We start from the raw sequence: 12,629 nt of genomic DNA, 5'->3' as shown, positions 1-12,629 counted from the left end.
TGTAGGTAAAGTGATCGGTTAGTAAATTGAAAACCGTCGGTTTGAATCTCGCTGTGGCACGTCGATTTTTGTTTTTTTTTCCTCAACAAGGCTTTCGGATAAAACAACCGCCACCTACTCGCATCGGTTAGTAACGAATCCTATATTTTTCAATGCTTCCTTTTTGTAAGTAGTGTTGTATTCCTTTTAAAGTTTTGTTTTGTATTACGACAAAGCGAAAGAGATAAATGTACACTAAAATTTGAATTAGGTTAATAAAACATGCTTTGTCTGTCTCTCTCTTTCTCGTTCGCTCATATGCACTTTTCGATCTTGATTCTCGATCTCTCTTTCTCATTGTCAATCGATAGCTTTGGATTACGGTTCTGATTACCCCTCGCGCTTCCCCAACCCCAACGGAACGTACCTAACATATTGTAGCTAACAGCACTAACCCTCTGGCAGCAAAACGACGCTCGCCATAGAATTACATTTACACGTACATGGAGTGGGCGTGGTCCAAATGACCAGAAGTCGTCCTCAAGCCAAACAACTTCAACCCATTTGGACCAACCCAGGACAAGAACACTAACTAAATGTGAAGTCCGCTCAGGGCGATTGCGGTGGTTCCCGACTAAAGTAGGGCGCCGTGTCCTGGACCAGCAGCGTGTGGCACACGTCACAGACCCGGGCCTGCCGCCGGTTCGGTCCCGTCGGAACCGTCTTGGTGAGACACGTCTGACAGTAGATGGTGCCACAGTGGCGACAGTGCTGCTTCCGCCGGGTCACCGTGAACTCCTTCCGACAGTTCGCGCATTGGTCGATGTCGTCCTCGTCCTGCCAGCGGACTTGCGTGTCCGCCGAGCGGATCTTCTCCAGCTGCATCTGCAGCGATTGGGACAGCTTGACAAAGTCCTTCTGGACGGCCTCGTTGTTGGCCAGGTCTTCCTGCAGCACGCTCATCTTGTTCTTGAGGTCCACGTTGTGTTTGTCTAGCTTTTCGTTGGTGGCCTGCAGCTCGATGGTTTGCATCCGGAGTTCCGATATCTGGCGCTTGTTGTCGGCGTCGGCTCGTTCCAGTTCTTCTTTGTGGGCGGCTAACCGTTGGTAGTGCTGGTACTGCTGCCGGAGTTGTTCCTCTTGCTGAGCGACCTTATTATGGTAATCTCGTTCGGCCCGACGGACTTCCCGCTCCCGGTTATGCTGCTGGTCTCTCAACAGAGCCACCTCATCCTGCATGCTAAGCGTTTTCCGCTCGGCAAACTCACAACCCGCTTTCGTTACGATCAGGTTCTCATGAAGAGTCAGAACCAGCTCGTGCAGTTCGTCGATACTCTGTGGGAGGTTGATCTCCTGGTCCTTGAGCATCTCGGAATTCTCCAGGTATTTACCCGAGAGGAATTCGTTGTCTTTCTGCAGCACTTCCAGATGTCGGTAGACCTAAAATGGGATGGAGACCTCGGTGAGTCTCTCAGGGAATACATCTACAGTAGAAGTCGTTTCGGTTCGGTCATTGCGGTCAAAGTCCAAAGTCATCTGTACTTCAAGCATTCTGTTATTCATATACTAAGCAATTGACGTCAAACCCCACCCTATCCCAATATCTTACGATACTTGAACAAAAATCCCCTCCTCCCACCGGTCTCCGTTACCTGTTCCCGTTCCTCCGTCAGCTTCTGCAGCTCGTCGTTCACGGTCTGCTTGAGCTGGGCGTAGTCTTTCCTCAGCGCTGCCAGTTCGTGTTCCGCTGTGGCCGTCTGCTCGTTCAGTCGTTGCACCTCGGCCTTGTGATCTTCCCGTTTCTGCTGCCACTGAGCTTCCAAATCCGCTCGCATAGCACCCTCTTTGGCCAGTTCCTCCCGCATCCGCTCGACGCTCTTCTCCAGCTGTTGGGCCTTTTGCTTTTCGCCGTTGATCTGTTCCTGGCACTGGACCAGCTTGGCTTCGTAATTGGTACACATTTCGCAGGACGTCGAAGAACTGGCCGAGGGTTCCTGAGGGTTTTCCAACTCTTTCGGAGCCGGAGGATCTTTCTGGGCCGCTTCCTTTAGCATTCCAACCAGGGCCGATTCTGGGGGCTTTCGCGATTCTTCGCCGCGATGCTTTTCCATTTCTTCGTAGGCGTCTCGTAGTTTCTCTTTCAGGGTTTTGATTTCTTCTTCTAGGGGAACGACTAGCGACCGCAGCACTTCCGCATCTTCCTGGGCCTGTCAAGTGAGTACAAATGAAAATCAGGTGGAGGTTGTCAAATACTTTCATAGTGCGATTTATCTAATTAATGGCGTGGCCCATACTTTATGAAACCAGACAAAATTAAAAATGATGCTCAATCTGTATCACAATTTCTTCAAGAACTACTACAAATGCTACTACTATCTACTAGTATACTCTACTGTTAAGCAGTTTCCAAAGGTAATTATAAGCCAACCAATTGAACACAACAGAATAGAAAAAAGTCGCAATTTCGCGCTGTGGTACGTACATATTTGTTTACCTTCCGCATGGAATCCTCCAGATTGTCGTGGCTGTTGGAATCGGCTGCCCCTAGCTTACGGATGATCTTCTTGGCCTGGTTCAGCACCGGTGCCAAGCTCGGCGAATCCTAAAAGAAGCAATCATTCAAAGATTTCATCGAACAAATCTACTAGCACATCACAAATCAAACTAACCTGCTGTGCCGCGGCAAGTGCCTCCTTCAGGTCGTGCTGTTCCGTCCGGAGACGTTCGTTTTCCTCCGCCAGGCGTCGCATCTCGTCGTGACTGAACGTGGACTCATCCACAGTTTCCTGGACCAACTGTTGAAGCGTCATAATCTCTTCCTGTGCTCGTCGGTTCTGCTCCTCAAGATCCTTCTCGCGGTTGTACTCCATTACCATGATTTGCGATTTGGCGTCCTCTAGTTCTTTGCGCGCCGAGGCGGCTTCCTTCGAAAATCGCTTGCATTCCGCTAGATTAGAGGGAAAGTAACTATGCTTAAGAATAATCCAAATAATTCGGTGATACTGCACATTGCTAAGTAGGCTACGATTCAACTTGTTCAACAGATTATCGCCCAAGGTGATTTTAAATTATTCATTTCAAACTACTCAGGTAACCACTAAGCATTTGAATAAGTGGTTCAGCAGAACGTATTATGCATTTGAGATGCTTGCTGCCCTACATGAGCAGTTCGAATGCATAACTGCCTTGAAATAGCATAAGTTGTGCTGCTTAACCCTAAAAGGGATACCTGGGGTCCATTGGACCCCAGCCGCCTTTCAGAGCTCGTCTTTGATAGAGCACACTCAGCGAGGTGACGAAACTGAGGCCATGGAGGTATCTCTTTTAGGGTTAAAAGCTTTAGGCTGTAAATTAGCATTTCACCTGATTGGGGGGTTTTCGTTCGGGAGAAATCAGAATGCTTCCCAACTGCTCTTTATAAATGCTAAGAGCAAAGAGGATGGGAGATAAGTTATGTATTTCATAGTACATGTTGTCTTTCTTTTACAGGACCTATGCTTCTGTTTACAAATTTGTGCATCTGATTTGCTTCTTCGTTTTTCCTTCACCAATACAAATGTGTGCTGAATAGATGGATGGTTTGGTTTGATCCTATGTCGGATCATTCATAAAATTATTCGAAAGAGGAAGAGAAAATCATATGCTACAAATCGAAAAAGAAATGAAAATCCTCTACATACAACGGAATATCGTTTTGGAAACAAGTTTTGGGTGTCGAACTGACGCTTTTTAGTAAGCATTATTTATTTTGGGGATCAGTGAAGAGAATTGTCAGACAAAAGAGGCACAAAACAAGCAACAAAGAAGATGCGACGATTAGTCTTTATCCCTACTGGTGACAGATAATGACATGATCTCGAAATTTTGTGTTGCAGACAAAACGGAAGCTGAATTTGTTGCGTACTTTTCAACTCGTGAATAATCAATTAATACTAACCCAAAGTCGAAACTGTTTGATGATAGAGCTTCACCAGAGTTGCAGTGTTTACCGACTCGAAGTTACCGTTCGAAAATCGCAATGTAAGGCTTAAAAATCTCTAAACTCGTGGTGTACGATGTTAATCCCATTATTTTCAAGTTGGGACAAACTTATGTCGCATGGGTTGTTTTGTCGCAACAAATACAGGTTGCGACATTGTCATTATTGTTGCGCGATGGTTGAATTTTTATTCACTGTTGGGGATTAATTCAACGCATGCCATCGGCATAGCCGTAGCATCGTGAAGCAACAGCAGCAGATTGAGAAATATTCAGTATATTCGGATCCTAATTTCGAACCCAAATCACTACTAAAACAAGCAAAAAGTACCACCTAGCACCGCCAGCTGGAGTGTGGAAGGATGAGGAAGCGGAGAAGCGGGTTGAGAGAACGAGAAGCAGACGTAAATCTTTTTTTATTTATTTTTTTGTTCGACGAGGCGTTACGCTTTTTTGACATTTAGTCATGACGTTTCTGAAGGGATAGCACTTAGACAGCCCGTTATTTTTCCCAAACCTGCTGTGGAGTAGCACTAAATGCGTATATACGGCTAATTAGCACTAAACACCTTGTCGTAAAGGCAACTATAATGCTGAAGAAGTGCTATTTTAAATGCTTACTGGTTACTTGGGATAGCTCTTGGAATAGAACATCTTTCATCTTTTCTTTTTCATTTGCAGGACACATTTCCTTCGTGAGCCGCTGATTCACGTCCAGAGGAGAAGGAGCTTTATTATAGTCGACCATGTTGAACTTCTTCAAAAGCTGGTCGATATAGTGTTCCTGATCGATTGCCACAGCGCCGTCCGATCTGGTCACCCTTAGTCCTAACCCCTGTTTAACTAGTCCCAAGTTCTTCTTCGAACTCAGCGTTGCTTGATACTGGCCACCAACCGCCGATCGTTGGAACGAATGAGAAAATCGTCCTATAATGTCGAGCTTTCCTTCAACGATTCAATGATAAACGCAACTATCGAACTTCGACCGCTTGAATCCCATTTGCTTGAGCTTCGTGTCTAACTTCCGGTTCCATACTCTGCTGGTCTCCTTCAGGCCGAACTGAGCTTTCTGCAGCTTGCAGACTTCCGTTGGAGACCTGTCGTCACGAAACTCTTCTGGCTGCTCCATCTGCTCGTCATCCAAGTTGCCCTACAGGAATGCAATCACCGCGTCCATTTGGTGCACTTCGAGGTCCAGCTTCGCCCGCAATGCAAGGAAGTAACGGACTGTTGCATTAAGGACGACGGGAGAATATGTGTCCTGGTAGTCCACGTCCTTGACCTGTGAATAGCCGTTGATCACTAGTCGCGCCATATACCGTTCGATGGAGCCATCTGCGTTAAGTGCCCCACACAATGCATACGTTTGCGTGTGCGTGACAGTAGTTTGACACATTTCCCATGGGAAAACTGTCAAAAAAACGCAAACCTCGACGGAACGGACGCTATGTGTTCCAGGCTTTACGGATGCGAAAGAATACTTGCCTGTGACTGACCGCTCCCAGTCACTGTGCTCAGGAATTTGTTGCAGATCAACATCTTCTGTGGAATGTGACCGAAGCGCGATGTCTATTGAAAGCCGCTGGCATCGTCCCGTTTGGCTGCCACAATCCTGTGAAGAGACAAGTTTCTGAAGCAGGACACTGTATGTGACCTTATAATCAGAATACTTGCCTGGTCGATGGCGCTCCTTCTCGCTGCGCCTCAGAGTAGGATGAGCACTGTATCGAGTTGGTTGCGGAGGAAGTGCAGACGATTAAACTGCTTCTTCCCCCAAACAACTTGCTTCTAAATCTTCAACTACTTCCGGCTTCAGTTCCGTATTCGTGACTTCGACGTCCTCAGCTGGTCCAGTCTGAACCGAGTCGCTCGCTTCATCACTTTGGACTATCGCACCGCTATCTTTGCAGTATGGTGCTACCTCTGCTTCAGCATGGCCGGCCGGCTAGACAGGCCTCCAATAATATTATGATGTCTCGGCTAATCGGATTAAACACTGTACCTCTTGGTATATTCCGCGTCCCACTTCTCCCTCTTCTCCTTGGGTACGTATGCCATCAGTTTGAACCCGAAAACGCGAAGATGGGGCAGATTCGGTCGCTTGCCGAAAAACATTTCCAACTGTGTTGTCGGGCAGCAGCAGCCTCTGCCCAAAAGCGTTGATCGAGCTCCGAGACCGCCAGCAAACATCATGCCTTCTCCTCAATAGTACAATTCATCCGCTCTGATTCTGCTGCGGATTGTGTAACCGTCCGTTCGTGCCGTATTCCGCTTTTCTTCAAGAAATATTGGAACTGCTTTTCATTTTTTTTTTTCAAATTGATTTTCGACGTGGGCCTTGAATTCTTGAAATGCATTGAACGCATCGCATCTGCCTTGCATTTCAGAAAGTACGCGAACGTCATCGTTGAAGAAGTGGTCCAGTACTTGCTGCCGCCGTGCGACGACTTCTTCATCGGTCCACACAAATCTGAGTGTATTAACTTCAGCACATCCTTCGCCAGAGCTTCACTTGATTTGAACGGTAGCTTTCGATGCTTCCCTTCGGCACATGGCACACAGCTCGATACTACTGGCCATCGTGCTGAGATGCGCCAACCGCCGATGCCACAGTTCCAGGTTGCCACATGGTTGTGCAACAAACGATTCATTCCGCTCAACAAGATTCAGACCATCCGTCTCTTTCGCTGTGACGATGACGTCGCCTGTTGACTCGTGTTCAACTTCACACGCTTTGGAGGTAAACGTTGATCGATACCCTTTCTTGCAATGCTTACAGACAAGAGGTTCAGTGCGAGATCTGGAACACATAAGACGTTAGCGATAGGGCTGTGCATTTATCGATATTATCGATAATATCGATATTATCGGATCAAATTTATCGATACGATATCCGATATTGCTCCAACCGATATAAAACGATAACGATAAAGGCTAAATATTTCCGATATTTTCAATTAATTTAAATGTTAAGGTCAGACTTTATAATAGTTTAATTTCAATTTTAATGAGTTTCATTATTTTAGTAACAGCATTGACCCTATATGTTCACTTGTAACATATGTTTTATAAAAAAGCACGTATATTCGTCATTTTTGTGTGTGTTGCTTTTTAATAAAGTTATCGGATATCGATACGATATCGATAATTTGGAATCCGATATATCGCCGATACCGATATGAGATGAATTACGTATCGCCGATACCGATAAATCGCCACGATGCACAGCCCTGGTTAGCGATATCGAGATCGGTGTACGTACCTTCTACACTGGCGGTAAGCTTCACGCTCCCAACTGCCGCCACTGTGATCTCCGCTGCATTGGCCACGTAAATGGATTCGAACGACTTCTTGGCCTCTTGGAGGGCCGACTGTGATCGGCACATGTGGCGTTCTGCTTCAGAATCCAGGATCCAGCTCTACGTCTGCTGCACCGGCTTATGCAGTGCCAGTAACGTTACCTGCTTGTGACGACCAGAGCCTCCGACAACCTTCGACTTCTGTGGGCAATCGGATGCAAAATGGACTACCTTCTCGCACTTGAAGCAACGCACGTTTGACTTCTTCTTCTTGTTGTTGCTTTTCCTGTTCCGTACCAGCAACTCACCAGAAGAATGCCCAGATCTTTCGTCTCTTTCACAAATCACATCTTCGACTTGACTACATCCGCCGTTAATTGAACTCCAGACGCATCGAGCCCCATGATCATGGGTTCTTACCGCTTCGAGCTTGTGGCTTGTGGACATTATCTCGTCCACATACTCATCCACCGACGAACAATCTTTCAGTTCCAACCGTGCCAGTTTGCGTAGAAGATTGATCTTCCGCGTCCTGCCGCACTCCTGGAATGCCGTCTTCAAACTTGACCATGCTTCCTGCGCCGTCTTTGCCTTCTGAACCAGGATGTAATTATCCGGTTCGATGTTGAGAGAAATAGTCGTCAGAGCTCGCTCCGACAGATTCGCGTTCATCTCGGTACCCTCTGGAGGGTCCACCACGTGGCGGACGCGGATCATTATCATCCTCATGACAAACGCCCACGAAACGTAATTTTCGCGTCCTTCAATTTTTCCGCCGGCATGAGAGACATACCACCGCCTGGATGCCTCGGAGCAATATACGCTTATTCTCCTTCGGGTTGGTTTCCCCCGCTACCGTTTTGGTTAGCACCGCCTCCGGAGCGCCTGTTTTTTTTTGGTTTTGAAACATCTTCTAAATCTCGAGCGTGAAAAAATCTTGAAGCGAGAAAGGTTTTCTTCGGCTTGTTGATCGACCGCTTCTATGGGTACTTGTACTCCGATCCATAACCTGATAGCAGAGTAAACTCAACTGATCGATTAGAGGAGCGAACTAAGAATGATTTATTTCTACATATAAAAAGCAAGGCTTACTATGCTAAGGGTCCCATTAGATGTGTCAAATATTTGGCCAAACAAGCCTGACAAATGACCAACATAAAGTGAATCATAAGCAACCTTGGATAAGGTCGGACTTCAATGTCAAATATTTGGCATAATGATAAACAGTCTAATGGCACCTTAACACTGAGTAATTGGACATCGTTCATTCCGATATATGCGGACCAATGGAGGTAGTCGTTACTACATTGTTTTCGTAGAAGATAAATCCTGGCGCATGTGGGTGTACTTCATTGTGTCGAAGCCTGAGTCGGACGTCCTGAAGGTGTTCAACACGGTGTACAAGGAATTCCAAGTGATGGCGGAACGCCAATCCGACAGGAAACTTAAAATATTGAGAATGGACAACGGGCAGGGGTACGTATCTGAAACAGTAAGGCACCCCGTCGGTTCAAAATCGACCCAAAAACACAGTTTTTCCAAAAATCTTTCTTTGACATGTAAACACAATTTAACTAAAATTTTCACATCAATATAGTTTAGTATTATCAAAATCATTATGGTCATACGATGTGTGGAAGTTTAAACCTTGATTTCTGCATCTTTTGTTGACTTTTCCTTAGGCCGATGACATAGTAAGGCGGCGCGTGAAGCGATGCGCAACGCGTTTGTCGATAAGCTTTCATACACGCGTCGAGCAACGCGAAGCATGACACAGTGACGCGCCTTGTGATGCGTATCCGAAGCAAAATTACCGATGCCCAGCACCATAATCACAACCATCAATCAGCATAATGAGAACTCTCAAAGCACGACCAAACTCACACCTGACTCAACCCCGTCGTGACGAATTTACTCAAACAGCACACACCAGGCGCACAGAATCATGAGACGGTCCTAGCAACCATAAGTTCCCCGTACAGCAACTTGTGCATGCACGCGCGTGAAAGCACTCGACGGAATGGTTTGACGCAGCTGCCGACGCTGTGATTCGCGTTCACTCTGACTTGTCAACGCGTCTCACCATGCGTTTTACACTGGCGCTTACAAAAATTGTTCGAACGCAAACGCGTCGCACTGCGCTTCGCTTCACGCAACTCTCTACTATGTCACCGCCGTTAGGGTGGCCAAATTACCCCGATTTACCCTATGTAATGCAATGATTGTATCGTTTGCGCCTCTTCTGAAGTAAATTGTCTAACTATTACATACGAAGAATGAAACTTATGAACAACTTCAAATACAGTATGCTGAAGTATTGTGTAAGTCAAAAGATAGTTTTTTGATAACTATATCCAATAATTTTTCGTAAAGAAAATTTCCTTGGGTATAGAATATTTTCGTGCCTGCCATACGCTATACCTACACATGCTAAATGGTGATTGACAGCAGAGGAAGCTCTCAGTATATAACTGTGGAAATGGTCATAGAACACCAAGCTACAAAGCAGGCTTGGTTCTAGTTCGAATGTTACGCCAAGAAGTAGTAGAAAAATATCCCATGCCATAAGATCCTGGGCGGATATGGGTTTATACCAAACGATATTCGAGTACCCTACACCATCCTTACCTTCCTTCGCCAGGTACAATTCCTTCATCTTGGCCCGCTGCTGGTTAAACTCGTCCCGTATCCGCTTAAGTTCCAGCTGTAGCTCACGACTCTTTTCCGCTTCCTCCGCCACCACATTTTCGTCGCCACCAGTACCGATTTTTGCTGGAACCTCATTGCCCAAATTCCTATCCAGCTCCTCTTGTTGCTGCTGCTGCGAATCGGCGCCTTTCGGTTCCAGCATTGTTCTTTCGGTATTGTTTCCCCCCTTCTCGCTTCACAGGAAGAGAAAGCACACAAGAACCTCACACAATCCCCTTTGTTACGACGACGACGACGATGAGCAATGGATGTTTTCTTCAGCAGCACGCAACGAACGAAGAAGCATCTCCCGACTTATTCCACGTACGAATCGATCGCAAAATTACGCCACCACTTTGGACGATGGTTTCATCCTGATTCGCGTTGATTCCTAACCGTGCGCCGTAAATTACAAAGCGAGATAAAAACGGAAGCCGAATCTGACGGGAAAGGTGCTGATTTTAGAAGGAATTTTAATTTCCCAAATCAGCAGATTGAATATTTTTTTCACGAACTAGAAGTGGAATTTTATTTTGGTTTTCACCTTTTTGACGTTTTTTTCGTGCACTTTCACGGATGAGTTGGTAGCACATTTGACAGCTCGTTCGTTACCAATTTGTGTAGTATATGCGATGAAATGGTGTGCTCGACAAGAGATGTGAATCGGTATTAACGCACATTGGCAATGAACATTTTATCCCTGGTCATATTTATTAGTCCATATTCATGAATAAAGCTGAGTAAATTCAGGCCAAACATGTCTAAAGGTCAGAGAATGTCATGTCTGCAGAAGAGAGGCTCTCTTTGGTTTCCCTCTCTTTCGTTAATATCTCCGCTGTTTATTTGTATTATGATTGTCTCCTTGCATTGAACGATGGTCAAAACAATCGTCTTTTGATTTGTACTGCAAAAGTAGTTGAAAAGTGTACCATTACATTGCAATAATTGAAAGAGCAAGTGAACAAAGAGAGCCTCTCAAATGCAGATAGGACCTATTGAAATGTTTGGCCTGAAATACTCTTTACTCAGATCTCTTCGAAGATTCACAGAGATTTACTTCACGGCTTCACATGGGAGCTTGCACAGTGACGTCACTTTTTATCTCCTTCTCTTTGTCTCCTACGGCGTCGTCCCATGTTTACTTTTTGTATGAGAATTTTCAAGGTTATGTTTTTAGTGCAAGCCTCTATAGATTTAGTAAAGAGTATTTACTCAACTTTATTCATATGGCCTATTGTCTATCCGGTTGGAATAGGTTGGAATTTATGATCAAACGCAAAGCAAAATTGCGCAGGTGGCGCTTTTCTAAAACAGTGAATTGCGAACTCTAGACGAAATTACTAATGATAATGACAAAAGAAAAGTGAAATTATTGCAGATTCTCATAACTTACATACATTGTGTTCACCAGAAATATGTAATTTTTGCTTCCAAAGTTAAAAAATTTTGCGTTTCCTAGCCTCACATTTGGTCGTCAATAAAGACGACAAAAAATGTCATTTGGTCCACAAGGGTCGCAACTTGGGTTTTGCCCCAACCAGTGAACATCCAATCATCGAGACAGCCCATCTAACGAGCAGCCAACGAACGAATCGGCACTGTATCCTGTACTAACCCATGTTCTAATCGAAATATCCGCTTTTATCCGTTCCTAACCGTCGTTAACCGCTACTAACTGAGCAGCAGTTAGACGCAGTTAATGACGGTTATTTATCAACGGATAAATGCGTATTTTTCCGGTTAGCAAAGGCAAGGATGGGAACACTCAAAGGATTGGGGTCTCAAGTTAGTCTAGTGGTTAAGGCTATGGATCGCCAATCCGGAGACGGCGATTCCCGTTCCGGTCGGGAAACTTTTCTCGACTCCCTGGGCATAGTGTATCATTGTACTTGCCTCACAATATAGAATTTCATGCAATGGCAGGCAAAGAAAGCCCGTCAATTAATAACTGTGGAAGTGCTCAAAGAACACTAAGTTGAAGCGAGGCAGGCCAAGTCCTAGTGGGGACGTAGAGCCATTAAAGAAGAAGGGAACACTCACTTGCAAAGAGTTACACTCACTTGCTTTTTTCTCAGCTCAGAAGCGTTCAATAAAAAAAAAAACGATGTATGGACGACTTTTGCCTTGTGGTTTTGTCTAAAAGTTTGCCGAATAGAGTAGGGGTCGCGAAGGCAACTCTCCACGAGATGATTGTAAATTACACTGCGTGTGTGCGTGCGTGTGCGACCCCTGCTCTATTCGGCAAACTTTTAGACAAAATCACAAGGCAAAAGTCGTCCATACATCGTTTTTTGATTGAACGCTTCTAAGCTGAGAAAATAGCAAATGAGTGTAACTCTTTGCAAGTGAGTGTTCTCATCCCTGAGCAAAGGAAGTGTCATTCCCCCTGGCACACGCAACATTTTGCAGTTTGACATTGAGGCCAGCGAGGAGGCCAGATCACAGTTTGGCATAAATGGGTGAAATGCTGAGGAAATGTGAGGAATTCTGTACAACATTTTGAGCACAGATTTTCTCCCGTTAGATCTGTCCTGCCCGTAGGGGGTGATACAGAAATTATGTCACGCAAAAATCGACCTTTTTCAACCCCCTCCCCCCTGTCACACTCAACGAAAAAAACTAAAGAAATTCATAAAAATAACTTATGAATTTTTGCCATAACCTCGGCCATAACTCAACGGTAGG

At 45.4% G+C, this 12,629-nt stretch overlaps 1 protein-coding gene across 2 annotated transcripts; it reads right to left on the bottom strand.

Moving 5' to 3' along the window:
- Window positions 1–123: 123 nt before the first annotated feature.
- Window positions 124–10,520, bottom strand: LOC109433632 (rab GTPase-binding effector protein 1). 2 transcript variants are annotated; one of them, XM_029861116.2, is made up of 5 exons: window positions 9,885–10,520; window positions 2,649–2,926; window positions 2,474–2,581; window positions 1,632–2,186; window positions 124–1,419 (listed from the first exon to the last, which is right to left on the bottom strand). In XM_029861116.2, the coding sequence occupies exons 1-5, from the start codon at window positions 10,105–10,107 to the stop codon at window positions 589–591; spliced, it is 1,995 nt and encodes a 664-aa protein (XP_029716976.1). In that variant the 5' UTR covers window positions 10,108–10,520; the 3' UTR covers window positions 124–588. The 2 variants fall into 2 exon arrangements, with proteins under 2 accessions (XP_029716976.1, XP_029716975.1); XM_029861115.2 differs by having other exon boundaries at window positions 2,462–2,581; window positions 9,885–10,519.
- Window positions 10,521–12,629: the final 2,109 nt, after the last annotated feature.

Source organism: Aedes albopictus, chromosome 1, assembly GCF_035046485.1.
Source record: "Aedes albopictus strain Foshan chromosome 1, AalbF5, whole genome shotgun sequence".
Lineage (NCBI taxonomy): Eukaryota > Metazoa > Arthropoda > Insecta > Diptera > Culicidae > Aedes > Aedes albopictus.
Note: the sequence above shows the minus strand (reverse complement) of the source record. Positions and strands in the feature narration are given on the sequence as shown.

Coding starts and splice junctions, on each gene's coding strand:
- LOC109433632 (XM_029861115.2), bottom strand. CDS start 10,107: ATGCTGGAACCGAAAGGCGCCGATTCGCAGCAGCAGCAACAAGAGGAG. Junction 2,927..9,884: donor ATTGTACCTGGCGAAGGAAG/GTAAGGATGGTG, acceptor CCTCTAATCTAG/CGGAATGCAAGCGATTTTCG. Junction 1,420..1,631: donor TGACGGAGGAACGGGAACAG/GTAACGGAGACC, acceptor ATCCCATTTTAG/GTCTACCGACATCTGGAAGT.